Source organism: Anguilla anguilla, chromosome 15 (genome assembly GCF_013347855.1).
Source record: "Anguilla anguilla isolate fAngAng1 chromosome 15, fAngAng1.pri, whole genome shotgun sequence".
Classification (NCBI taxonomy): domain Eukaryota; kingdom Metazoa; phylum Chordata; class Actinopteri; order Anguilliformes; family Anguillidae; genus Anguilla; species Anguilla anguilla.
In genome coordinates this window covers 18283360-18311349 of record NC_049215.1, presented here as the reverse complement: position 1 = coordinate 18311349, position 27990 = coordinate 18283360, and the positions used below count along the sequence as shown (strand labels likewise).

The following is a 27990-nucleotide window of genomic DNA, read 5'->3' as shown; positions in this document are numbered from 1 at the left end:
TTGTTATTTACTTTCCAAATCTGAATGACTGAGCAAGACGAAAGGAGAATTAATCAACCACAATGTGACCGTACAGGCGAAAAAAACGAAGCTCACTGGGCGCGCACAGACGGTGTGGGGGAGGGGAGTCAGCACAGATACACGGTAACGTTGCATCATTTTGAGATTTAAATTAGTGTGACTTCTCTTTAGTGAATCTGGACCCAGATTACAGTATTGTTGCATATTTTGAGTTAAAGCGTAATTATTTAAAAACTAGGAAATAATACAAACCTGAACCAGGGAATGAGATATCAGTGACTAATTGTCACAGCATAACATATGTCCCTCAGGTTAAGATATAATGATAGCCGGGAAAAATGCCTTCAGCAGTTAATTTTTCAGTTTCTTTAAAATAATCACACTAGACCTCAGATGAGTTCTTGATAAACAGATTTGCTTCAAGTATCTTACATTTTTAAGCTCCCATCCTGACATTTAGTTCTATATGTGCTTCTAATTTCAAGACCAATAAAACCTAAACGAAATGCCATACAAAATATGAACAGTATCCATAAATCTATAAAAAGTCATTGTGTGTCCACAGATTAAGCAATCTTGGATGATTTGAGCGGGATGAGCAGAATCGTGCATTGCACCTAATACAGTTTAAGGTTGAGGGACAAAGAGCATCGTGCATATTTATTTAAATAGTGTCCCTAAATTCTGTTAACATCTAATTTACCTTTCATTGTTGTGTTAATTTATCGGGTGGTGCTTTGAGAGCGTGTAGAGACACGGGTTTAAGGTCAGTTGCTGATTTTTCCATTGTAGGTCACTGACGGTGCTCCTATCTCAAAGTGTGTCTCTCTCTTTAATAAGATTGCGAGTGTTTGCCGCTGTCTCCTGTAGCGCAGGACAAAAAAAGGCTCCAAAAACTCAGCTAATAGTATAGGCACCATTCACCTTTCCACTTCCATAGCATCAACAATCGACGATAGATGTTTGCATCGCTTCCCCTGTTTCCCTGCGGATTATCAACAGCAACAATACGCGGGAATAAGACTTGTAATATGGGAGTAAAGTCCACATTGGCTCACTGAAGTTGGAGGCTCTTTTCCTCAAGGAGGTGGAAGCGGCGGCGTTAGCGCACACACTATCTGATTAGTTAAGGTAAGTTGAACTCCTGATAATTCTTTACCAATTGTGTGGCGTTTTTTTTCTTTTTCGTTTCATAAATAGGTCTCTGCCATTTAGAAACTACTTTGGGACATTGTCAAAGTAATAGTTTCCTCGTGTGAGTTGTTGCATTTGGTGAAACATTAACGTAATTTATGGATGAGTGTACCACGTTGTTCATTCTAATGTTGAACGTCATTAATTAGAACGTGTTAAGAATTACTCTAAATAAAGACGTGGCGTATCACAGCCTTGTTTTCTTTACTAAACGTGTGACTAGCGATAACTCTAAAAATGTCTTATATTTGTCGTGCATCATGTCTTCCGCCTTATCAGATATCTTCCCCCAACTACGATTTCTGAGTAGATTCATGTGATTATGATTGTAATTTTGTAACACAGAAGACATAAAGCACATTGCCCATGCAGATACTCCCAGGCGCTGGGGTGGGGGAGGGGAGGAAAGGACTGCACCGCAGTGCCTCCTGAACTGCTTGGGTTCAGTAGCCTATTTTGTATCCTGCTAGCTGCCGAATGTTTAGATTTGGTTTCCAATAAACGGTTGTAACAGGATTGTTAGTCATTTGGAAAATGTCATTTAGTATTTTTTAAAATATGAACACCCGCACAAAGTTCGTCATAGTTTTTAATGGTAGTTGCACGAAGACCGATATCCAATGGCAAGGCTAACAGGACCCCTATATATTTATCACCTGTTGAAGAGGCAGAGTCTGGTGAAGCTGTATGACCGGATGTTTATTACCTGTAAACTTCTTTGTTGCATATAACTATAATCGATTAATTGTATTGGATTCTTAGCTAATGTATGTTTTCTTTCGTAATGTTTACAAAATAAGCTTTGTTTCCAGGCAAAGGAAAGATGCATCTTTCTGTAAAGAAAAAGGTGCTCTGTATGGAAAATGTAATGTGAGAGGCAAAATAAGCCATATATTGTATTGCTGAAAGTAAACTGGTTGAGCAAGTATGGTCATAGCTATACTATCCTGTACCCTTATCATGTCAATTATCTGAAGCTTAGTTAGTACTTGGATGGGAGAACTCCTGGGAAGACAGATTTGCTGCACGGCGAGGTGTTTATGGGCCAGTATAGGCCAGCAAAAAGAATCCTATGGCTCCACAAATTTTTAAGGGCGGGAGGGTATATTGATATAAATGTTTATTTAGTATGGTTTTACAAAAGATTGACAGTGGCATTGTTTTCTTCTAGTGATAGTCCTCATACTGTATACGGCTCCCAAGATAGAAGTGTTTATTAACCCAACAAAATGTGACATTTGGAGCTACATGCTCTTCATCAGACAAAAGAAAATTGGAATTGGCACCCACATCATTATTTTCATTATATAAAATTATTTTCTTTTCCCAGACTGCAGTAGTGGGCTTTACATTATTACTGGCCCAAGAGAAATAAATGTGTTATAGATGATCACCCATAAGTAACCTGGGCATGGCATACATGTACATACAAACCTTTTCAGTTATACCACAGTAAAGGCCAATATAATTGAATATCAGCAAAATTCTCCTTTATAAGGTAAATAAAACAATTGAGTAAATGTTGGCATAAACATACAATAATTCAAATATCCCAAGGCCAGTGCTGTTAAAATTCCAGAAATACCCCATCGTTGGTTTTTTTTGCTGGAGAATCACCAACATGTTTGGTGGCCTTGATGTGAAAAGGTTATGGTTTACATGCTTACAGGCTTTCAGAACATAATGTTGTGAGCCAACATGAAAATATTGGTGATTTCCGTATAATAATAATTCCATTACAAAAACTGGCTAACACTTGTTCTTCATAACAGTATCACAGTTCATGATTATGATGTGGGGTTCAAGTGGTTGTCCAGTGCAACTTTTATTTGTCACACACATACAACTTCACATGATCCGCTGGCCAACTCTCAGTCAGTGGGTATATTTTGAAATAATACACCGTTTTATTGCAAGTTTGCTCTAGGTTAGTGATTTTGGAGTTTAGACTGTAATATTTGTGAGCTGGTCCAAACTGTGTCTGGCTGTGTCGTGACCCTGTTGTTGCCTCCACGCCTTATGCAGAGCGACAGCTTGAAAGCAACTGACCAAGGCCATGAAAAACAAGCTCTGTGGGTTGTTAAGGAAACCATCCCCACTCTGGATCAGTTAATCTATTTCCTCACTTTGAATTAAACTGTGATTTGTGAGGACTATGTCTGGAAAACTGGAGACGGGGGTGGGCTGCATTGTGTCTATGCCAGTTTCTTTTCATCTGAAATTTTAGAATGCCAGGAATTTTTTTTAGTTCTCAAGAAATTCTCTTGCATATGAGTAGAGTGGGGGTGTGGTGTGTTTTCTTTTTAAACAGAGAAGCTAAGAGATCTAAGTATAAAGGGACATTGATACAGTTATTTTTGGGCAAAAAATGAAGTACCAGTATATTTTGAGGGGAGCTAATCTTGTCAGATGAATTTGTGCATTAAACACCCAATAATTTATTAGTATTAGGCTAGATAGTTATGGTATCGTAGATTGAAACGAGCATTCATGCCTCGTATGGGGTAATACTGTAAAAATGGATTCAGGGTGCACCATCCAGAGTAAGGGGGTAGGCTCGTTAAATTTGCTTTGCCTTTTCAGTAGGAAAGGCCATAGGATCATAAACAGGGAAGGTAAGTTTCTCCTTAAGACAGATGATTTTATTGTAGTTCCATTTTGATCAATCTGCATTCCAGACGAGATGATGGCATAAGGGTTGTGGAATGCCTTGTTTAATTTGATTAGATTTCATTAGATACTCTAGAATACATATGTATGATCTAACCTCTATTAGTTATAATTACACACAGATAATATCAAAGTAAATATAATACAAATGATCAGAGATCATAAAAGCACTTTAAATATCCACTTATGCCAGCGTGGTCCTCTTTTCAAGCTTTTAAATGACTTCCTAATATTTAGCTTGAAAATAACCAGGCTAGTTTTAACAAGCTATGATTTGGGGGTGTAGCTGAGGTTGGCTCTTGTGTTTGAAAATGTTGTCCGCCTAATATGTAGATAAGTGTTGTCTGGCTGCATCTCTGTTCATCCTGATGAACCCTATTCTGGTGAAAACTTTCTACAGAACATGATGTTCCAGGCAAGCCTCTCTGTCTTAGTGTTCTCTGAATGTTCAGCAAAGCCATGCTTTTTCCACCAGCTTTAATTTCCTCAGCCACAGATTAGTTCCCAGTAGTGCTGTTGATTGGATTGTCTGGGGGTGGCTGGGTATTAAACTCAGGGCATCCGTTAGGATGTTATGTAAAGCTGTTTTTATTGAAATGTTGGGTTGAACTGTCGCCTGGGAGCCAGAGAGTAACAATACTGCTGTAGTCAGTCATTGAGGTTTTTGGGGTTTTGCAAATGTCTATCTGTCAGCACAGATAGCCATCTGTACACCTGTCATCTCAATGTCTAAACAAAAGCGAGGTGGAGGTCTTGTGGTCTAGCAAAAAGGGGGTAGAAGGGTGTTGATAGAAATCATTTTGTGTTTGAGGACAGGCTGTCTGGATGTGTGTGCATGTGCGTATATGTCAGTTGGCTCAAACTGTGCCTTTGTTACACAGTTTAAACTTTTAGTGCCATTTTTATATCGGCAATCATTGCTACAGCTTTGTCTGTCAATTCACAGACAAGCATGTTCTGCTCTCCAAACTCTGAAGTGGGGCCCATCCATGCACTATAACAGTGCCTTAAGGGTATGCCACCCAGCAGCCCCCAAATGCTGTTTTTTTACATTTGTTGTCAAACTGTCCTCCTCATTCCTTGTTACATACTGGGACAATAAAGTAAGGATAAGACGTCAAGATGGCACCTTAATGATAGAAAAACAGATGGGAGCTCCACCAATGAAGCATTATATTCATAACAACCAATAGACCAACTCCAGTGGTTATTTCTGGATTGTTTCTCTTTCTGGTTATTTCCCACAGGGACCCTGGACAGAAAGTATAGACAGAAAGCATCCACCAGTGGTGACTCATAGAGGTGCTCTGTTTTCTAAGAGTAATGTGGCATCCCAGTCGTCTTATTCTTATTTTGTTTTCCCTGCTTATATGTGATGAAACGAAGTGACATTTTTGCATTTATGAATAATGAAACTTAAGACCTTTCTTCCTCAATCACACATATTGTCCAATTAACCTTTATAAACCAGGGTTCCAGACACCTGTTCATTTTTACATGAGTGTGCCCTCACAAGTGGTTATACAAGCTGGTCCCAAACAATCAATCATCACTGCCTGCATCTCCCGCTTGTCGGAATATGTGTGCAAAACATGAACCTGCTGGTGTACATTTCTGTGTGAGAAGGGACAAGAAGTTATGTTTATTATCATATACTTTCATACTCATTAACCCCTGGCTTATGTTCCAGGTAAGCAGGGGGAATAGACAGCAATACATGAGGGTGAGAACAGCTGATTAGAAAGACAGACAGCCATAACTGGATTAGGTTGTCCGGCCATAATGCTACTGCCTTTACTCTGGGTGAGGTTATGCTATCATGGACATTCAGTACACATGGTTTGGTGGCCATATTTGATTTTGTGTTCTGTTGTTTGGGGGCGAGGGGATTTTAGGAATCCATTTTAAAGTGAAGGAATGTGTGCACACACAATGGATAAATGAGGTATTTTAGGCTGCCCTTGTGCATTCCTAAATATGACTGTACATGCATGTATTTTATACAAAGTATGAAATATGTTTTTTTCCCTGTCGGGCAGCACACGGTTAACTATGAAATGTTGAGAGGAAATGAGACTCACTGACTGGAGGGTGATTTTCCTGTTGTGACAGCAGAAAGGATGAGCTCCGTAATTAACAAGCAATTATGATGCAAGGTGAGAAATCTGCAGAGCGAGAAATCTTTCAGGCGCACTGTGCCCTCTCAGGGGAAATGGGATTTATTTACACACAACCCAAATAGAACAAGATGGATTAAAGTCACACGGTCTGTTCTACAGGCAGTAATTGGTCTGGATATTTTCATTGAAGCTTGAGAATAGCTCAGTTCTCATCCCCGGCATTTCCTATGGGGATGAAGTTATGCAGTCTAGTCTGAGTGCTAGTCAAGCCTTTTTGTGTTTTGTGTGTACCGTCCTAGAAATGTTACATAAAATCTGTATTCTCATCTTGTGGATACAAATGTTTATCCCCAGTTAAATTCTGTTTTTGATAGTTTTGTGATTTTATTTACTTAAAAAAAGAGTCCTCTTTTCCACAGTGCCAATATTCCCTTTTCCAACAAGAAATAAATTTGAAGCTTATAATTATATATTTGTAAAGCAGCCATTTATTTTTGAGGTTGAATTGTAGCCTCAATAGGACACATTCATAATTGTTCGGGATGTATCTGCAGTATGACGTGCTTGTGGGGCTTTAATATTTCTCAAGTGAACCTGAATCTAACTTTCATTGCCTGGGTGCATTTTCAGTTATTTTTCTATTGAGACTTTTTTTCGATGCAGAGACATTTTTTTGGAATTTGACCAGGACACTGGGGATAATACCCTTGCTCTGTGGGAAAGTGCCATGGGATCCTTAATGACCCCTGTTAGTCAGGATCCTGGCGTAACATCTTGTCCGAAGGATGACACCTTCTGCAGCATGGTGCCCCATCACTGTGCTGGGGCATTGGATTTCTATTTGGAACATACTGGCCCACTGACACCACCTTCAGTAATGTACTGTAATGGAATATAGCTTTCCCAGGAGAGCTCCCATCAGAGTACCTACCAGCTCACACCTGCCTCACGTCAGCAGTTCTGCATTAGAAGGGTATAGAGTGGCACGGCTGCTGCTGCCATTCTCAGTTTGCTGAGGAAGCCTTTGGTGTTCATGAATATATACATAATTCAGTATTAATGTTTAAAAGAAAAAATCACCTCATTCTCTTGAATGTATAAGATGTTTGTTTATGGTGGAAGTAATATTACTCAAATATTACTTTTACTTGATTTGTTTTACTAAAGTTTAATTTGAACTCGCTTTTGTACAGTTACAATTCTTATAAGGTATGCTTAGCAAAACCAGTCTCCTAATTTAGCATTTTAGTACATTTCTCATCAAGCACTTAAATGGCATCTCATAGACATTATAAAGATGTTGCCATGAACTATGGGGGCTTGAGGCAAAGAAAAAACAGCAATGCCTTGGTATACTGATGTAAAGTTTATAACATGGGGACATCATATTGACACCCCACCTTACTATATTGATGTGGTCCCATAGATTTATATGTCACACATTTTTTGCAGCAATTTGTCATTGCTGCAAGCATGAATTCTGATGTACGTACACTTTTCATACAAAACTGGAGTGGGGTTTTTCTCAACTGCATCACTGGGAGTAATTTGTCTATAAGATCTTCTAAAGCAGGGCAGTGTATGTATTGTGCTAAGTTTTGTCTGTGTTATCATCTACAGATGACAAAAATAGTCATCTTTTTTGGACGAAATTTTCCTTTAATGGATAAATGTTCCCTTAGGCACCCAATTACCTCTAACCTTTGTGGTACTTTTGCTAGTAAATTGAAATATTAAGTAGCAGTGGAAACTTGTAGTGCACACAGAGGAGAAATATTTAAACATGTGATGGCTGATTTATGGAAGCTGGGGAAGGCAAAGCATTGGAAAGGACGAAAATATACAGTTTCACCAGTGAAATTCTTGCTAGAGTTGGCATCGGGAAACGTTGCTGTCTTTGTTTTCGGTACCGTAATTAAAGGATTTGCATAATTTAGCATTATATGATACAGTGAGAGGTTTCCGAGCCTGAAAGAACAAGCACAGAGCTTAAGGCGATCAGTGGGGTGGGGTACAGTCAAGCGGATGGAAGAAAATATTGCAAACGCCAGCCCTTTTTATGCTAGAGGTAGTTTCTTCAGAAGTGTATTTAAATGTGTATAATTAGTGGCATCAGAAATATTTAACCTTTGAGTGTTGAGTTACATTAAGTTACATTTTATCACTGTGTTGTGTTAAAGACTGAGTTGCGTAAAAAAAAAAAACTAGCCTATGCCTATTCACATGAGAGCAAACAGACTTTGGTTTTAATTGTAATGCAGTCTGAATATGTTGACCCTGTTGTGCTTTGGTGGGAAAGTACTGCGGCTTTGAGTTTGGTTAAGCAGCATTCCAGAAGTCGGTGAAGGAAGATGAGGAAAGGCAAGATGGAGGCATATTTTGACTCTCTTTGGAGGTTGAAGAGAAGTCTAGCAATTGACGTTCTGGATAAGATAAAGGTGGAGAAACCCAATTGACAAAAAGTCTCCTTCCCTGAGTAATATTATTGCCAGTTGCACTGTTGAAAAGACATTTAGTTTGGAAATACAATGTAGTGGAGTGTATGTGCAGTTTTAGAAATGGCATGACTGTGCTGCCTCTGGGCCCATCTCAGGGCAAGGGCTTCGGATGATGCCATTAGAGGCATTGTTTCAGTCCTGTGAAGTGACACAGGACTGAAACAACATGCGGAACTGAAATGAACTGAGGCAGCTAGCCACAATGACAAGGCAGCTATGAGGAGAGAAGTTATTCCTGGAGCTGCTATCTCACTACATGGTCCCTTGTTCCATCCTCCTGGATTCACCCCACACCACCTATTTCTTCTGTTTCTAACCCAACCCTGATGCACCCAGGCTGAATATCTACTCTCCATTAATGCTTATTGGCTAGGGAGACAGCCTTTCCCTGGGATACTTCTTTAGCTCGTGTTTCACACGGTCTCGGTTGGTGCAGCTGTAGTTTGTGGGGCTTGTCCCTGGCTGCTCTTCAGTCTGGGGTACTACAGCTCTGGTCCTCATTAGGACTCATTCAGTGTGTTTAACCACTATACTGCTCAGCTGCTTTGAATGTAACCAAACTGGACTGGTTGTTAAACAGCAGCATAGTGTACCATTTCCCATGGAAACGGGGATCTCCCATACCCCCCCTCCCCCAACTTACCCACCCCACTCCCCCTAGCTCAGTGTACATCTGTTGTGTTGTGAACTGAGTTGCGGAATTGCAGTGAAAAAAGATGAGACAAGAGTGAGAACTCCCCTTTTCCGCTCTTCTCTCTCACTCTCTTCCTCTCTTCATTCTCTCTCTTCTCCCCTCCCCCACTGCCAAGGGGCTTAAAAGGCAGGTTTTACTCAGCAGGGCCAGTCAGGAGAAAATGGCTGCTGTTTCCAGGCCTTGTTTACACATCTGTCAGATGGTGACCTGCCAGGTGAAAATGGGGTCTTTAGCAAAGCCGAATAGGCATGTGCCTCCCCCACTTGGGAAGCAGTGATTCCTAGTGTTCTGCTGCTCCATATGAATTACTCTCCAGCTGCATGCATAGGAGCAGAACTATTTGTTCAGTAGTTTTTTTTCCTTATCTGAATCTCTATTAAAATAGCCCCGACGCATTTATCGGTGCCTTCCTCATTTTGAAGTTACACTAATTTTCTGTTCCTTATTTTAAATATTGTCAAAACCCAGCCACCTTGGTATTGTATCTTGGTATGGTAACACGGTAGTATAGTAGTGAGTCATGATAATGTGATGTCATGGGATCACTATATGTTAGAATTCTGTAACCAAGCTAATCTTGTTTGCTTTGAACTCTCAGTTCTCTCATTAGAACTAGAGCAGCAAGGAGCCTTGTCCTTGAGTCTTTCAGCACAAAGCATAAAGAGCTATTCATAGCACTCCAGAGGAGCTTAGCCAGCAGAAATCGGCTCTTGCGCATGAGATTTTCTCTCTTTTGCATAGTTTCACAGTCTGATCTGTGCAGTCTGTGGCTTCTATGCAGTACAATATATCTATAAAGCACACGCCTTTAATCTGTGTCTTTGTCTGTGTTTGCGTGCGCGCGTGTGTTCTTGCTTGCGTGTGCATGCTTGTGTGGGATTGGTGGCTTGGGAGTAATTTGCAATACACAATCTTGTAAAATTGTACGGGAAGTTTACTGTAGCTGTAGTGAAGGTTGTCAGCTGAATGAGACTTTGTGAAATTTATTTCACGTAACATTTATACATTTTAAAAGGCACACAAACCATTTTAAAAAGGGGGACGGGAAATATGATGACAGATCACAGTAAAAAAATATAACAAATATAAAACTCACCCTGTGTAATGTCACCATTGACCAAGATATTTTTGAAATGAGATAAGGAGTGGTGCTACTGAACCAGACTACTTCTCTTTTGAATGAGAACAAACTTTTCAAAAGCTAATTGCATATTGCACTACTACCATTTTCCTATGGAGAAAGTCAAAATGGAGAAAGGCGATCATACACCATTGCGATTGTTCGTGTTGCACGGCAGCGGTTGTCTGATTGCGTGTTCCATTCAGTCCATGGCGTGCACCTCCGCTCTGGACACAGCACTGCATCAGTGGTTTAGACTGTGGTCATAAACCAATCACAGCCAAGCTGTGCTAAGCATATAACCATAATCATGGGAGAGCCTTTGTAATTCAGCAGTGAATCACAGCAGGTCCTTTGACTGTTGAATCAAAGGACGCACAGGGTGTCAGTTTAATGTCATGTAAGTATTTATTCTCTTATATTGGTATTTTAAATATTTATTTTCTTATATCAACAAGGTACTAATCTGTTGGACTGTAGGCTATAATGCTGTGTCATGAAGTTTGGCAGTAGCTTATTGTAATGCTGTTCTGTACAGAACTTTTTCTCCCCCATGGGTAGGCCAGTTGCTCCATCTGATGTTTAGCTTCCAGTTTATTTTCAGTCCCTGAGTGCTTACATTGGCTATACCATGAAGGAAATGAGAAGAGGAACCATTTCATATAGAGGCTATAAAGTGCATTTAACATATCCTGTGGTCACACTTTGGGAGGTGTTTTACATACCATTCATCTGACAAATCACAGTTTGGAAGATGTTTTGCATACTGTTAACCTTGTGTTGGAAAATATGAGTACACACATGCACACATACTTGCCCAGAAAGGAATGTGCAGAATGTATTGCCAGTTTTGCTCCACTACAGTAGAAAAACCTGCAGCAGGGCTTTGATGGAGTTGTCTTGCTGACCCTTTCATTTTACGAAAATAGCTATTCTGAGCCATAATGTTATGTTGAGAAAGCAGATTTAGCTTGGCTGTGGTTTGCATACTGTCATAGAAAAGATAACTTTTTTTCCAGAGTGCTACATGCTTGCATAATCATGTCTTTTTCATGTATATTTCATCAACCAGCAAGCTGTTCCACTTCCAGATATGGTCAGAAATTTAAATATATCACTCTTATTTATATGCAATTCTCAGGTGTGCAGTTGTTTTGGCCAATATTCCCTGAACCCAGCCCCAACTTGGAAACACAAGACCAAATATAGAGTGCAAAAATAGACTTTATTTGAATTAATAATGCAAATGTGTGTATGTATATCTGATGGTGTGCATGCAAGCATCAGTACGAATGAGTGTGTATAAAACACAGAAAAAATAATAAAAAGGAATGGAGAAAAACAACGGTGGAAGTGTCAGGTGGTCAAACAAAAAGAAAACAAGGGAAAAATGTCAAAGGAAGCAGCCACCAATAGGAGCCGGTATATAAAGCCTGCTCCACAGGTATGCCCAATCACCGACCTGTGGAGAGAGCAAAAAAAAAAAAAAACAAGAGTCATCACACAATGCTGATTAGATGACAATTACCCTTTTGCCAAGTCAAGTGCTGTGGGAAGAATTTAAGTGGAACTGCACTTTAATGAGCAGACATTAATGCAGAGAGAAAGGTGTAGGCCTGACTGCTGTGTGCTGATGTAACAAACTGACAGGGTTATGAAAGACCCTTTGGGACACATTACCCTTCAGGGACTATTGTCAGGGCTTTCTCATTAGCTAGTTTGCCAAGGCCTTGTCTTTAGCTAATTGACCGTGGCGCACGACAGCCTGGGACAGACAGTCTTTCATGATCCCTGGGCTAAACATGCCGAAAGAGGGACGATATGTTTGTGTGACTGAGTCAGAATTGCATTAAATTGCATATTGTTCCTCCGGCACACGTGGCCCCTCCCACCGAATTGTCTTTCCTGCAATGTTGAAAAATATCCCGAGTGTGACCTGAATTTTTTTATACCTAGGTATCTTCTTTGGTTGTTGCCTTTTGTTTGCTTGTTTCACGCAAGCTGTTTTGCACTCGGTGAAAGGAAATGAAAACAGCTTTTTTTTTTTTTCACCGGCAGTAGGAGCAGCCTCTCCTTGAGATTTCTGTGAAAGGAGATGCTGCACACGTGCCTGTGATTCACATGCTGAGTGAAAATCACCTACACTCCATCAAATGCTAGGGACAAGCATCCGTAGTCTCAATATTTATTCATTTTTACATCCCATGTGTAAGGTTTCTGTGGTAAAATATATACATGCGCACAACTGCAAACTCTTACTCTTGTCTACGTCTCTCACAGGCGTGCCAGTTTGACTGAGCACTACGCAGCTGAGCACTTCTGCAGCAGCTAAATCGCTTCTTGCTGTAGGCCTTGAGTCCTTCATTAAGGATGAGGTGTTCTAAGAGCCAAACCCAACAGCAGTCTTACATTAACTCACACACTCAGGCAAAAATACAGTTGAAATCAGAGTTAATGGGAATATTTTTGCATAGGCTACTAGTTGCAAAAAGGTTTTGTGTCTTTGCATGGAGTGCCGTACCGCTCTACACAATAACCTCTGGAACTTATCAGTACTTCTGTGAAAATAAAATTAAGTTAAATGATTATCTTAAGTAGATTATGTAATGAAACTACAACTGAGCACACAAGGCCGTGTTTTGTACCATGAAAACGGGACCAATTGCAGACTGCTCCTTGTTAACTCAGTTCTTTCCTCTTCTTATTGCCCTGGTATGAAAACTGCAAGTGTGTAAGTTTTGTGTAGGCTATATAAGGGATATGTTTGGGCCATTGTTCCATTTAAATCACGGTAACTACAGATAAACCCTTGTCAATAGTCTGGGCTTGGCTGATCTATCAGATTTGAAATGGAGTACACTTCAGAGCTCCACTGAATTAATGTGAATCTGACACCATTAGACAAGGACATAAAGAGGTGTGGTGAAAGAAAGCAAGCAGACATCAGAGGAAGCCAAATCTCCAAACATAAAGGGCTTGCATGGACAAATATATGAAATCGGACTAAATGTTCAGACAAGAAGATCCACACGGAGCCTCCCTTAATTAAATTGTGCCGTGTTAATGTTACCATTGTGTTGCGCAGTTCTCTGCATGTGTACAGAATGACAGTTAAAGGACAGGAAATGATCTGGCTTATCTACCGGTTTGGCAAAAAGTTATGAGGGCCTGACGTGAAGGTTAGTACTTATCTGTGGAGAGCTCTCAATTTCCTGTCAGGGGTTGGAGGGGTCGAATGAGAGCAGAAACCTGTAAGTTCCTTGCATTTTTTTTTTTTTCAGCAGGAACTTGCGTAACAGGGTACTCCCTGCTCTTTGCTACTACTGCTTACAGCTTGGACTGAAAGCTGTTTGTCATTACGAAGCCATGGCAACCATTTTGTTCCATAGTCCAATCGCTGATTTTCAAATAAGCACAAAATCTTTAATATCATTCCAAAAATATTCAGAAAGTTTAGTGTAGTTTTGTTTCATTCTTGACAAAGAATGTATTATTTATCAACTCTTTGCAGTGCTGTGTAAAAATTTTGAAGGGGGATGGGGTGGGGTGGGGGGGGGATCATTACCCAATCTTATGATTTCATTTTACTGTGCTGTTGTGTTCAGTTTGTAAAGTCTTCACGATTCAGTGTCATGTTCGAAAGGCTTTTTTTTCCATAATATTTAACTGTGTTGTAATGTTCAATTTGTATTCCGTCTTAGTGGAGTGATTTTCTGCTAAAGTGCAGTGCGCCATATCAATAGATACGGGAGAAGTAGCCAGTGGGAATGCAATTAAAAACTACAAAAATAGGAGATTCTAAGGAAAGGTTGCATTGGATTGGGCTGGTGATCGGTTATTATTTCTAAATGATTTTGAAAATGTAAATGAATTCAGTGTTCCTGTCTGTCTCTAGTGTAGGAACATATAATTCATGTGCAAATCAGTTCCGTTCTATAAAGAGCGGGTTAATAGTTGATGTACGAGGACTCACACATTCACATTAGGTTTATCATGGTATTCCCAAGGGTGGGAAAAAAGGATGGTTTGAGTCAGTGGGATTTTCCATGCCTTATGGTCTCAATGGCAGCTTTCTCCTGGGACTCCCACAGTCTGCCTGCATACTCCTCTGATGTAATGCCTGCACTGTGCAGACTGGACTGCGAAGTGAAAATACGGCTGGCTGCACACCAGTTGCATAGAGCATACTACTGAGCATGCTTGTTTACCACTGATGCAGAACTTTGAGGTGTAATTCCAAAATGGAGATTGGGTCCAAATTGGGTTAATAATGTCTTTAAAAATGTATTATGGTTAATGCCTTTCGTGAACTTTTTACCTATTACAGTAGGCCATACGTTTTTTTTTTTTTTTTTTTTTTAACCAAGCCCCCCCAAAAACCCCCCCACCCCCCTGGATAACTTCCCCAAAAATGGTCTTTTATGCAGCTTGTGCTAAGTATATCTGTGGAAATGTTCTGAGTTATAGTGCACATAAGTGCTTTGGAAAGGCTGTCTGTTCCTGTGGTGCTATTAACCAGTTATAAGTGTTTAAAAAGGACATGACTCACTGGCTATTATACAATAGTTCTGCACAGTTGCCTTTGATGGAATGCTTTATGTGTTCCAAAACATGTTCATCACTGCACTGCTTTCCCCGAAGCAGGCCATCACAGTTTACACTGTAGGGGATGAAAGCACAGTGTTTTATAGTGTTGCCCTCAGTGTTTTGACTAGAAAAACCTCCAGAAACATTTTTTGGAAGCAGACAAATAGTAAAAACCTTTAGGAAATTATTTAGGTGGATAAACAGTGAGCTTTTTTTTTACTCTAACAGAGCATTTTCATACGGTTTAATGGACTTTCATGCTGTTCCTGATGTTGATTTTTTTTTTTTTTTTAATTCTTCTGGGTTTCTGTCTTTCTTTTAGTCCATTTTATTTACCTCTGTCCTCATACCTCATCCTTGCATCCTTTCCTTGCTTTCTCCATTGGATGGACCTCAGGTGCAAGGATGAGTGTAAGGAGTGAAAATAAGCCCATTCTCCTGCAATGAATGTACATTTGTGATACATCTGTGTGAGCCATTCCAAACTGGGCCAACCGAAAACTGCGCTGCAGCACTGAAACTGAAATTATATCAGAATCCTCAGAAAGGGAACTATCCCTTTAACTTCAGAATGTATAGTATTCACAGTTGAATACAGTATACTCAAATCTAACATTACTTTTCCCAGCAGAATCACAGGTTTTCAAAAACATTTCAGTTTATATTCTGTTCCTTTTTACAGTCATTTTATTACTTTGTAGATTTAATGGAAACTGCAGGTATTTTAGCCCTGAACATACAGTATCTTTTGAAATTGAATCATTTATTTAGTGTGGTGCTCTTTCAGAGTTGACATTGACACTTTTTTGAAGGTCTTAAGCTGTGCTTATTTGCTTGAATTCTAAACCTTGGTTCAAAGGGCTCTCAAATATTTTTGAAGCTTTAAGTGATTCAAACATCTTACTTTGTTCAATAGTAGCAGATTTTTAGTGGATTTTTCCTTTGTGAAATGTTCTGATAATGTAAGTGCTTTGACTTACAGCTGAATTTTATAGAGGAAGAGGTCACGGTATTGACATTAATGCAATTTACAATCTCTGTTGTTGGGAATCTTCATTTGGATTTTACGGACATTTGAATTAAGGATTGATCATTTGGATTTTTTTGATGACTGGGACATTATTGTAAGATTTTGTGAAGATAATTCTAAAACTTATTATAGAAACCCCTATCAAGGAATATGGCTGTAGAAATACCACGTGTAAAAAGAATGTGCTTTCAAAACGTGCAAAAATTCTTGCCTCTGTCTTTTGGCTGCATCATATAATTCTATGGCAACAGCATGGCATAATTTTAGAACACAACCATTTTCCACTCAAATGACAGATTACATGTCTGTTAAAGCAAGACAAATATTTGGAGTAATGGGCTGTTCAAAGGGGCAGAATAAAGTGTTTTACCAAATCCTAACTGCAGATTTGAATGCCCAAAGCTAAAGCCAGGTCTTCCGTGGAGAATTTCCGAAAGAAAATAAAACATTTATCAGTTGCATGACTTTGAAATGTGTGGGAATTGTGCCCAACCCAGAGCTTTTGAAAATGTAGGTCAGACAGGAAGAGGATAGGGAAAAACACACCCTCAGAACTAGAAATACTCCTGCCTCCATTTCTGTCATGTTTTTAAGAGGCAGGAAGTCTTAAGAGGAAAGCACATAACTGACTGGGACAGTTATCATGTCCCCCATTCCTGGACCAAGTGCTGGTTGCATTTTTTGAAAGTAAGTCCACAGGAGGGAAAGGCAGTTTGAAAAAGGGCCTTTCCTAAAGGCACTGTCTGTGAAGTATTGTGTGGAGAGCTCTCTGGAATGGATCTAATGCAAGCAGCAGGACAGCTTTAGTCATGATTGTTGCTTTTTATTATTTTTGGAAATTGAGCTGTTCCTCAACAGTGTTAACCATGAACAGATGATGGAAAACAGCTGTGCAATTTCTCTGCAAAAGAACAGCAATGTACCAAGTATCAACATAACCCTTCCTCCATATTCTCTAATACTAGAATATATCGTGTGAAGGATTATATGCATTACAGTACGAAAGTGTCAAATCATTCCATTCAAAAAGATGGTGTCAGTAGTACATGTATAAATAGAGAGTGGCTTTGGTTGGAGGAAGTGCCTTATATATTTTATTTTTTAAATGTTGAGATGCTGGGATACTGTAGCTTTCCAGGGATATCTGCATGCCCTGTGCAGGACGTTGAGGCCAGTGTCAGGAATGGTATGGCCTGTACAGCCCACCAGCCCTGTGCCAGTTCAGTTTTAATGGACGTCCAGCCGCCTTGTCCCGCTCTGTGCCCCCTAGTCCACTGTCATGAGGTGCTTAGCCATGACTGCAGACAGAAGCGAATGTAGTCGTCATAGTGGCTGGCTGAAAAGTATGGGTGGTGGTTTATGATGCAGATCGGACATGTTTCAGTGCCCTGTGATCATATCACATTTATGGGTCTGGGCAGGGTTGGTGCACTGTCCTTAGGAGAGCCTGGGTTTACTGTATTTCTTTGGATGGCAGAAAGATAAGTAGAGGTTGAGCAAGAGTGTGATATCTTTGAACACCTACCTGCTGCTTTCTCTCACTTTTTAATCACCCTAAGCTGTAAGGACAAGCTTATCACAAAGTGATATTTAATGATGTTTAACATGGAAGACAGGCCTTTTAACATTTGTCTATGAAAGAACATGCTATCCTCCATATGTATGCACAGACCAAATTGTCTTTGTGGTTCTGATGTGTTTTGTGGACATCCGTGGACTGGACACATGACATACATTTACCTTAATCTATCAGAAGTTTATTCTTCTTCCTGTTTTCTTCACATTGTGAGACACTCGCAGGCCTGCATCATGTGTACATAAGCACGTCCTGTCTCCACAGAGTGGGCTCACCCCTTCGTAGACCTCAGCCCCTGAGGTGGGATAAGATGAGCATAACCAGCGATGAAGTCAACTTCCTGGTTTACAGATACCTACAAGAATCAGGTAAGACCATCTCTCTGGTCGCAGTGGAAAAATGTCCTGCTTATTTTTGCTGGTGATCAGAAGGTGTAGGAGTTGATCAATCGGTTGATTGACAGATTGATTGATTGCCTGCTGTTTCAGAGTGGTGTTATAGTTCTCTTGAGTGATCATACAAATAGTATGTTATCTGACCTGCTTTTGCATAGTGCTCATAGTAACTTATCTGATGATAACTCACACACTGTTTACTGGCATAGAGTTTTGAATAATGTTTAGAAGTATATCTGAAATTTTTGGGTGGTATGTTTTTGCAGTAAACGTCTCGTCTTTTTACTTTCTGTGGCTTGCTGTGGCTTGTTGTCTTTGTTTACCATCTGACGTGAAGTACTGTGTGAACCCAAAATCTAATTATATCATTGATCTAATATAAGTGAACATCATCTAGAACATTATCTGCTGCGTGACAACACAAGCAGAATTATTAACCTTTAATTAGAGGCAATCTGTTATTGGTTTGCCCACTAAAACACCCAGTGGCAGTTCAGCTCTAATTGAGTATAAAAAGAATACGCTGTGTTCTAACTGAGTAAAAAAAAACAGCGTTGATTTAACACTAATCATATTTCTCTGTTCTGTGCCCTTACGCAGACCTTATCATAGATACAGCCAGATACTCACTGGCACTGCGGGGTAGTTTGCTGCTTTATTTAGCTTTACAGCTCTGTTCAGCATCAAATGGTTGTGATTTGCGGTATGAACTGATGATCAGTAGAAAATGGAGCTAGCACTGATAGGTGTGGGAATTGTACACGAGCAACTAAATGTGTGATTATGTATAATATCAACAATTGTGTGATGCTAGATGGAATTCTAGCTGTACTAGTTAACATTGCATTATTTTGAAGTATCTTAGAGTATAAGCTGGGGTCGTTTGTAAGGGTTTAAACCTGTTAGATTCTGAGTAAGAGTGGATGTGTGAAATTCCTATATGCCCAGTAGGAATGTTTGATTCATGGCCTATTTTAATGAAATACCTGTGTGGCCTCCACAAATTGTTATCTAATCGGCAGTATGGGTTACGTGTGCATTTGTTATCGAAGCTTTACTTTGTGAATTGTGTACTGTCTATGCTTGCTGTCTGCATTCTTAAGTATTATTCATTACTATGCGGAAATGGATACAAGGCAAATATTGTATTAATAGTGTAATGTTTCCTGGCAGTAATGGAATTTTGCAGTGCAGACATGTCTTTGTATCCTTATTCATGAGAAACCAATGCCTATGGATTGGCCTTCCCACAGTGCCACAATAAACACCCCATCCCCCACTCGGCATGCTCACGGCCACATCGTACATATTCTTTCTGTAAGTGCGATGTGTTAAACCAGTGTGAGCCAGTTCACTCCAGGAGAGACCAGGCCAGACCAGTATGAGCCAGTTCACTCCAGGAGAGACCAGGCCAGACCAGTCTGGGCCAAGAAAAAGAATATGAAATGTGGAAAGATGAATGTGGGAGAAAAAGCACCAGGGTCAGGTCAGAACAGCTGAATCCAGAAGGGTGGATTCACAGCACTGTATTTTGTGATGGTGAAAGAGCTGAGCAGGTAGAGACTGTTGGACAGTAGATGTTGTGCATATATGCAGTGCAGTATTATGTCTGCAATGGCCAGTCTCCCCGCCTTATCAGAGCTTTAAGGAAAGGTTGGATCGCCAGGGCCATAAAAACAATGAGAAACATAAGAGTTGTTTATAAATGTTTGTAGTGCCTGTGCTGCTGTGGCGCATGGTTGTGCTTGAGATGTGTTGTGTTTGTAGGCGATTAGTGTTGCTATGTCTGTAATGACAACCTGAGTGAAATGTTCAGATTATTGTTCCATAACATCTGCGTTAACCTGTTAGGTCTGCCTCCTTGTTAATGGTGTGTTTATGCATGCTTGTGTGTATGTGGGTGTGTATGTAGACTATGTACGCACGTGTACGTGCGTGTGTGGGTTTGCTTATGTGTGAATGGCAATGGTTGTGTGTGTGTATGCTTGTTTCCATGCGTGTGTGTGTGTGTGTGTGTGTGTGTGTGTGTGTGTGTGTATTTGAGTGTTTGAGGCATATATTTTCATACCTGCTGTGTCCCTGTGCCTCCAGGTTTCTCACACTCAGCCTTCACCTTTGGCATGGAAAGCCACATCAGCCAGTCCAACATCAACGGAACGCTAGTGCCCCCTGCTGCCCTCATCTCCATCCTGCAGAAGGGCCTGCAGTACGTGGAGGCCGAGGTCAGCATCAATGAGGTAAGAGCCACTTGGCCCGGTCGGCACCCTGAAATGAAATCACATGCAGAGGTGTACACTGCTGCTGTAACCTTGAGGTAGGTACCTCAGTTTGACTGGCTTCAGTAACAGTGGCCAGCAGCCCCACAGAGCAGCTCCCAGGGAAGGGAGGGTTTCAGCTGGTCTGGATTACTCCATCTCGGTGCTCACCAGCGACCCCTGCTGGCTGATCAGTTGGCTATGGTCCAGCTGTTGAGCTGCACATAAAGTGTTTTTCTTCATCTTGTGTCTGTGTGAGTCTGACTGGTGACTCCAGTGTGATACGAAATGGCAGCTGGAGGAAAGAATATGCTTGTCTGCACTCTCCCAAATTGATAGCGGAGCATACTGCAGTTATCACTGCCGATAAATGAGGAGAAAGCATAAAATCTTTTTTTATTTTAAAAAAGAAATTCCCTGGCCGTTTTTTTTGTTGAATAGCCAAACTTGACTACATTTCCTAAATTGATGTTTTGCCACGTAGACCAATCTGATCTGTGATGAATGCCATTTGGTCATGTTGTGATGAACCGCAGTTAACTGAGAAAGTAGTTGGCTAGTTTAAGTGTGTACTGCTGTTTTGAGTTTTGAAAAGGCTCTTGAAGGCAATACTGCTCATTTCACAGATTCGTAGTGTCCCTCGCTTTTAACATTTCCTCCGTGCATGTACTATAACCAGTGGCACTAATGATACCGATGTTGCGAACTACCGTCTATTTTCCAGTCAGGTTACTGCGATGAATGATAAACCTGCCTAAATCTTGGGAATTAGGGTGCTTTTCTTATCTTAGTTGCTGCATGTATTCTAATATTTATTTCCAATAAACCTTCTGTATTATGAATTAATTTTTAAGTGTTATACCTACAAATCGTAGCCAATTTGATTTTAGTTTTACACTGCCTACAAAGTATTATGTAATATGCAATCAAAGGTTTAATGTAAAGCTAGTTTAACTAATGCAGACCTGTAGCATACAGTGAACTGTTTGAGTATATGTGTATAACATTGTATGTAATATAGTGTTCATTGACCCTTGTTGACCTTAAGTGTGCAGTCCACTGCATGTGCTTAATGTGGCCCGTGGTGCATTCCCCACAGGACGGCACAGTCTTTGACGGCCGGCCAATCGAGTCACTGTCCCTGATTGACGCGGTGATGCCGGATGTGGTGCAGAGCCGGCAGCAGGCGCTCCGCGAGAGGCTGGCCCAGCAGCAGGCCTCGGGCGCCATGGCAACCACCTCTGTCCCAGGCCCGCAGAGTGCGCCGAAGAACAGGGAGGCCTCTGTCAACGGCGAGGAGAACGGCGCGTACACCATGAGTAAGGGAGTGGGGCGAAACTCCACTTTATTACAGTGCTGCGGTGAACCTGGCCCAGTGTGCGTTTGTGCAGCCCTCAGGCCTTGATGTGGTCAGGGACCTTGTTTTTGTAATCGACAAATGGAAAATTCCCCGCCACTACCGTTCCCTCCCTCACCGCTCCTGCTGATGTGGTTCGAGTTTTGGGAGGCTGCTCAAGCTTTTGTCATATTGCCCAGGAAACATAAATTCACCAACATAAATGTGAACTCATAAAAACTGAAATAAACGAAGGAAATAAAATCATATTTTGCATCAAAGTTGCACAGAGAAGCAGTGTAGTTTTCAAAAACAGGGAGGGTGCGATATTTGATCTGATCCCCAGGCTCTCTGGGAGGGGCTGCACAGGCACGAGTGTGTCCTGAGAAGGGAGAGTGAGCCGTGTGGTGCTGTGTATTTAGATAATCACATGGAGGACATGGAGATGGACGGGGATGTGGAGATACCAGCCAGCCAGGCAACTGTGCTGCGGGGACATGAGTCTGAGGTCTTCATCTGTGCCTGGAACCCTGTCACTGACCTGCTGGCCTCTGGGTGAGTGTGTGTGTGTGCGTATGCATGAATGCGTGCGTGCGTGTGTGTGTATGCACACGTTGAAATGTATGAGTGTGTGTGTGTTTGTATGTGTGTCTTTGAGAGTATATAAGTGTGTTTTGAGTGACAGTGGTTAATCTCTTCTTAGCTCGGGCGACTCCACTGCACGGATTTGGAACCTGAATCAGAATGGCATAAGTGGGGGTGGCTCCACCCAGCTTGTCCTCCGCCACTGCATCCGTGAGGGGGGCCAGGATGTCCCCAGCAACAAAGACGTCACCTCCCTGGACTGGAATGTGAGCACCCCCCTGTGGCAGACTTACACCTCTGTGATGTGATGTAATGTGCCGTTTTTTAAATAAAAGCTCTGTATTCATTCAGTTTATCTGTCCCTACAGAGCGATGGGACACTCTTAGCAACAGGATCGTATGATGGCTTCGCCAGGATATGGACCAAAGATGGTATTTTTAATCACTCCATTTCATTGGCTCATGAAATCATTAGCTTGGTTATCAGTGACCTAATTGTTCTGTGCTGGTCTGTCATTGGTTCCTCCTGTCTTTGCAAGTAAGGCTAAAATATGTGAAATGTAATCAAATCTCTGTACCTGTATGCAGGTAATCTGGCCAGCACATTGGGACAGCACAAAGGGCCTATATTTGCCCTCAAGTGGAACAAGAAGGGAAACTGCATCCTCAGTGCAGGAGTGGACAAGGTCTGTTGCCATGGCAGTGTTCACAGGGAGATACTTTATTCTGTTTCATTTGTTCGTAGCTGTTTTTTTTGTTTTTGTTTTTTTTTTCCACCCTGGTTTGGAATTACATTTGTGCTTCTCGAGTTAGCAGTGTACACACCACCCACACACCAGCACTGCAGCTAAGTACAGGCTGTACAGGCTCTTCTGAAGGCCACTGTCAGCAGTGCCATTATTAGTATGTGGGTTGCTGCTGGCTCCTAAACAGGCTTAACAGTGAACTTTTTTCAGAATCCAGTTGTGGAGCTTTTTTTTTTTCAAGAGGCAGCACTATAGTATATTCCTGGTGATTTTATAGCTCGAGTACCAAGTAAAGCCGGTTGGCATTTTGGTCAGTTCCCACTGCAGACCTTTTATATGTGGAATAATGAAAGATTACCTTGAGATGTGAGTAGCACTGTTCACAAGGAGCCTAATGACGTAGTGCCTGTGCCTGTTTCTCCAGACCACTATCATCTGGGATGCACACACAGGCGAGGCCAAGCAGCAATTCCCCTTCCACTCCGGTAGGTCACAGAGTGTCAGAGACTGATCTGATACCTGATAACTAATCTTCCCAGTGTATGGTGGCCCCAGAGATGGTCTTGGTTAAGATAGCATAAGGTGACCCGCAGAGATTTTTGATGAAGATTGCATAAGATGGATTTGCTGAAGAGCCTGTGTCTGTGCCCATAGCTCCCGCCCTGGACGTAGACTGGCAGAACAACACCACCTTCGCCTCTTGCAGCACGGACATGTGTATACACGTCTGTCGCCTTGGCAGCGACCGCCCACTAAAGACCTTCCAGGGACACTCGGTGAGAGCAGCCTCTCTGTGGATTCGTGCATGTGTGTGTTTGCCTATGTGTGTGTGTGTGTGTGTGTGTGTGTGTGTGTGTGTGCATGCGTGGGCATGTGGAGCAGGTTGGCTCCCGTTTAATGACTAAAGCCTGCCCTGTGTATATGTAGGAATTGTAGTACCCCCCAGTGCCTAGACCTGACTAATGGCTGTCCTCTTTCAGAATGAAGTCAACGCTATCAAGTGGGACCCGTCGGGCATGCTGCTGGCCTCCTGCTCTGATGACATGACCCTGAAGGTGAGGGTGCTCCGGGACCCTCTCAGGGGTGAAGAGCACGCTCACTCAGGAATGACATGGAGCTATTCAATCCCAGCTTTCCTCATTCTGTTCGGCTTCGTTTGGTCTGATTATGGACAAAAGTAACAAGAGGTTGTGTTGTGTTTGGTGCCTTTGATTCTGACAGTTTGTGTTTCTTTTCTAGATATGGAGTATGAAGCAGGACACGTGTGTGCATGACCTACAGGCGCACAGTAAAGAGATCTACACCATTAAATGGAGTCCCCCCAGCTCCAACATCATGCTGGCCAGGTGGGGCGCTGTGCTGCTCATGGAGATCCTGAAAGGGTTCATGCTACTCATTAAGTCCTGTCAAATTCAGGTCCTGGGATGGCCCAAACCAGAAGATTTTGTTAGTCATTGATGGTTTGGGACAGAAATCTGATTATGTGACCAGGGGGAATGTCCATTGTATTACAACCTAATTATAGATATTATAGATATAATTTCAGGATTTATTTCCTCTGTGATAGTTCTGTTTCTGCAATCACTTACTAGACTAGGGCCAGTACTACCTTGAGTTTAGAGACACTCCACAAAATCACTTCAGACATCTTGCTGCACTTGATTGCACACAACTGTCTTTTTCACATGAATGACGAGTTCTTGAATCTGAGCTGAAGTGGCAGTGGCGACTCAGTGGTGCAACAAAGAGGACGCAGAGGCCATTCCAGTGTTCATAAACAGGCTGGAGACACAGTGCTAGATAGTCTGGGCAGAAGGAAGAATGACGAGACTACATGGGCTGGATCTGTGAATATGTGCTCATCACATAGTCTTGTGTCCTTATGTTATTATTTTACCTCATTTGATTGTATGCAAACTAGCAGCTCCATCCGTTTCACATGAGTTATGAGTAGTGAGGGATTTGGTAAATAGGTCACCACGGTGATGTGCATGCTCCCTGCAGTGCGTCCTTCGACTCGACGGTGCGTCTGTGGGACGTGGAGCGGGGCGTGTGCGTCCACACGCTCACCAGGCACCAGGAGCCCGTCTACAGCGTGGCCTTCAGCCCTGATGGCAAACACCTGGCCAGCGGCTCCTTCGACAAGTGCGTCCACATCTGGAACACCACGGTGAGACTCCCTCAGCACGACGCGCACCACGCGGGCTACAGCCCCTTTATTCACAGACTCACAGAGGAAGGACTGGTACCTTTCCTGGTCGGTATATTCAAAATCAAGTGGTTAAGGAGCCTCATTTGTAACCAAAAAGCTTTGGGTTCTGCTGTGAAACCAATTGAGAGGCACTATGTTAAACAGCCTCAGTAAATATCCATCTGTATGTAAAATATAGCCTGTGTAAGTTTTTTGTAAGTAAAATGTTTATCAGAAAGATGGCAGAAGGATAACTGGAGTTTAAAATGGTAAAATGGTTTTTACAAAGAAAGAAGGGGAAGGATGGTGAAGAGATGGAAAGGAAGCTTCTTCGAGCATGGAGTGTTCTCTGCATCGCCTCACGGTGGTTTGGTGGTGACACTGTCTCATTGTGTTTCAGAGCGGGGCCCTTGTCCACAGCTACAAGGGGACAGGAGGCATTTTTGAGGTGTGCTGGAACAGCACAGGGGACAAGGTGGGGGCCAGTGCGTCAGACGGATCGGTAAGTCAGCCCAAAATGTTATCAGAGGCATCAGAAAGTCAGCCTTCAACATTATGTACTTGCTGAAAGTTAGTGTGTCTCATGGTGGAGAAGGGTCCAGAATGAGGAAGTAAATTAATATGTGCTTAATATGAAATGGCCTGGTTTCTTACACTGAAGAATATATAGTATAAAGTCAGTTTAATTCAAATAGAACATGCCTGGATTTGCATATTGAAAATACATTTAAGATTTTTTTTAAATTTGTTATCGTTAGCAAGTCAGAAACCGTGACTTGCTAATTTAGTTGCAGGCCAAAAGAAAAGAACATTCTTTTCCAGAAAGAAATTAACAGGCAAAATGAGCACACTGTTTTATCTCTCCTTTCCAGGTGTGTGTCCTTGACCTTCGGAAATAGCGTCCTGATCACGATTTTGAAGATGGAGCCGTGTCCTGGTGGGGAATTTGGAGTTGGGACTGTAAACCATGTGGCACGAAGCCTTCTCTGTTCCGTCTCAACGGTTTCTGGAATCACCGTCTCCAGAACCGCACGAATATCGGCAAACTCTTCTTTCCCAACAGTGAAGGCAGACCTTGCTCGCTAGCACCTCCCTCAGGATAGGTGTGGGAGAACGGCAAAGGCCCCAACAGCTGTGCCAAAAAATCATAGTCCTACAAACCAAATAAGAGTTCCCTGTCTGAAGACAAGGGGCGTGAGCTGCTCAGTCATTTGGACTTGTCAGTCAAAGGGTGGAACGGTCAATCGGTAATCCAGTCCTTTTGAGCATTGGGTACAGACCACAGTGAGACAATGTTGTCACCTGGGAGACCTGAGCTGGATAAACGTCATGCAATTTTGTCACTCTTGGAAGTCATACAAGCTGGAGAGTGACCATAGCTACCTTTTCTTGGCCTCATTAGTTGGCTTCTCCCTAGCTGCCTAAGATGTGTATGGCACTCAGAGACTTGAGAAGTTCCTCAGATAATCAAGGATGGCCAAAGTCAATAAAAAATAAGTTGGCTGGTAGGGCAGGGTTTCAAAATAAAGCAAAAATGTTTTATATTACAACTTGAATAGACAGAACAGGACAGACTGCCTTCTTTAAAATGAGGTCTTACAGGTGATGTTTCCAAAGTTGCAGTGACAACATGTGTTGATTGGAGGATGCTGTGGTTAACCACCCCCGTCCTTTAGGTGAATGGTCCATGTTCTCTGACTGGGTTTTCTTTAGTTTAGTTGAACTACTGAAAGGCTTAGCTTGTCACTTTGTTCAAGCATTCATGCTTTGATCAGGAAAATCTACAGGAAAAAAAAAAAACTGCGGAGACTCTTTTTTTCATTTAATTCAAATTGAAAAAGTGAATATCCATGCTTACAGAAACACTGTTTTCACTTTTGTATCTCCCTTCTAGATGTAAATGTAATGAATGTAAAGATTTTGTAAATTAGACGGATGCGCACATTTATATACTGTGTATATGTTTTATATACAGTACACATTTCCATCCTTGAGCCTCGGTGCTCAAGGGTTCTTCTGTATCTTGCAGGCACTGGGCCATGACTGTGCTTAGATTATCCAGCTCCCCTTGGCTGTGCGTGGGGCCTCCTCGTGTGGGATCCACAGTTCTGGTAGAGTCAGAATCAGTCCTCGTCTCATTTGGATGAGTGGAGTGGTGTTGAGAACAACCAATCATGTTGTGACAGGAAGCAATCTCAGACTGTCGTCAGTCAGGGTGAAATCCTTTTTAATCAGACGGGCAATGACTGATCAAGCAGTCCTCTACTGGTGTCCTCATCAGGTCAATTTTAATCATGAAGTGGGAGACCTGCAGTAGGCTCTCTGATCTGTGATTGGCCTGATCGAGGTCAAACTAGCCTCTCTGAGTTGTTAGTGCGTTTCCCCTTTCTGTTGTCATTAGGCTTATCCTCTTTTGTGACCCCTGCAATTGATGTGAAAGTGTGATTTTTGAACTCCTGCCTTGTGCTCATTTCAAATCTTGTGAAAGATGCAACACGTTTTCAACTTCTCAGTTGCAGCATTTGGAAGTCAAGCTCATTTTAGATTTCCCCTTTAAGTGGGTTCAGTCCAGTGAACCACAGAACAGAAAAGGTGTACTTTCTTCCACATTGCCTGCTGTGGATTTGTCCTCATCGAAATGTTTGTTATTTTTGAGGGCGCGTTCGGACTTTGGTCAGCGGTTCACGTTTGTCTCAGGAGCCGAGAGCTGCTGCCTCGTTTCCACAATCATTACGGTCTGTGTCAGACCGAGGAAGCAGGCAGATGGTGAGATGTGGAACAGGTCCCACGCCTGCACTGCTCTGCCCCTTACCCCTGTTCAGGGTTCAGTGTCACCTGTCACCAGGGCAAAACGAGGAAATGCTACTCAATGAAACTAAATAAATCGCTCTATTTTGATAACGGAAACCGGTATCTGTCTTGTCTCTCATTGCTTTATTTAGTGATGAAATGTAACGTCTTACCAGAATCCA

At 41.9% G+C, this 27990-nt stretch overlaps 1 protein-coding gene across 2 annotated transcripts; it reads left to right on the top strand.

Annotated features, from left to right (window-relative positions):
- Positions 1-27925, top strand: tbl1x (transducin beta like 1 X-linked). Of its 2 annotated transcripts, XM_035394140.1 has the most exons (16): positions 1-144; positions 962-1152; positions 17775-17878; positions 19997-20142; positions 21260-21479; positions 21919-22051; positions 22200-22347; positions 22450-22513; positions 22670-22767; positions 23252-23312; positions 23482-23603; positions 23808-23882; positions 24067-24173; positions 24832-24997; positions 25419-25520; positions 25891-27925. In XM_035394140.1, exons 3-16 carry the CDS (start codon positions 17821-17823, stop codon positions 25915-25917), a joined length of 1527 nt encoding a protein of 508 aa, XP_035250031.1. In that variant the 5' UTR covers positions 1-144; positions 962-1152; positions 17775-17820; the 3' UTR covers positions 25918-27925. The 2 variants fall into 2 exon arrangements, with proteins under 2 accessions (XP_035250031.1, XP_035250032.1); XM_035394141.1 differs by lacking the exons at positions 1-144; positions 962-1152 and adding an exon at positions 13485-13568.
- The last annotated feature ends 65 nt before the right edge of the window (positions 27926-27990 follow it).

Bases quoted from the DNA above. Each gene is read 5' to 3' on its own strand.
- tbl1x (XM_035394140.1), top strand. From the start codon at position 17,821: ATGAGCATAACCAGCGATGAAGTCAACTTCCTGGTTTACAGATACCTA. The intron at 22,348-22,449 runs GTGAGCACCCCC...CTGTCCCTACAG, and splicing joins TCACCTCCCTGGACTGGAAT to AGCGATGGGACACTCTTAGC. The intron at 23,604-23,807 runs GTGAGAGCAGCC...GTCCTCTTTCAG, and splicing joins AGACCTTCCAGGGACACTCG to AATGAAGTCAACGCTATCAA.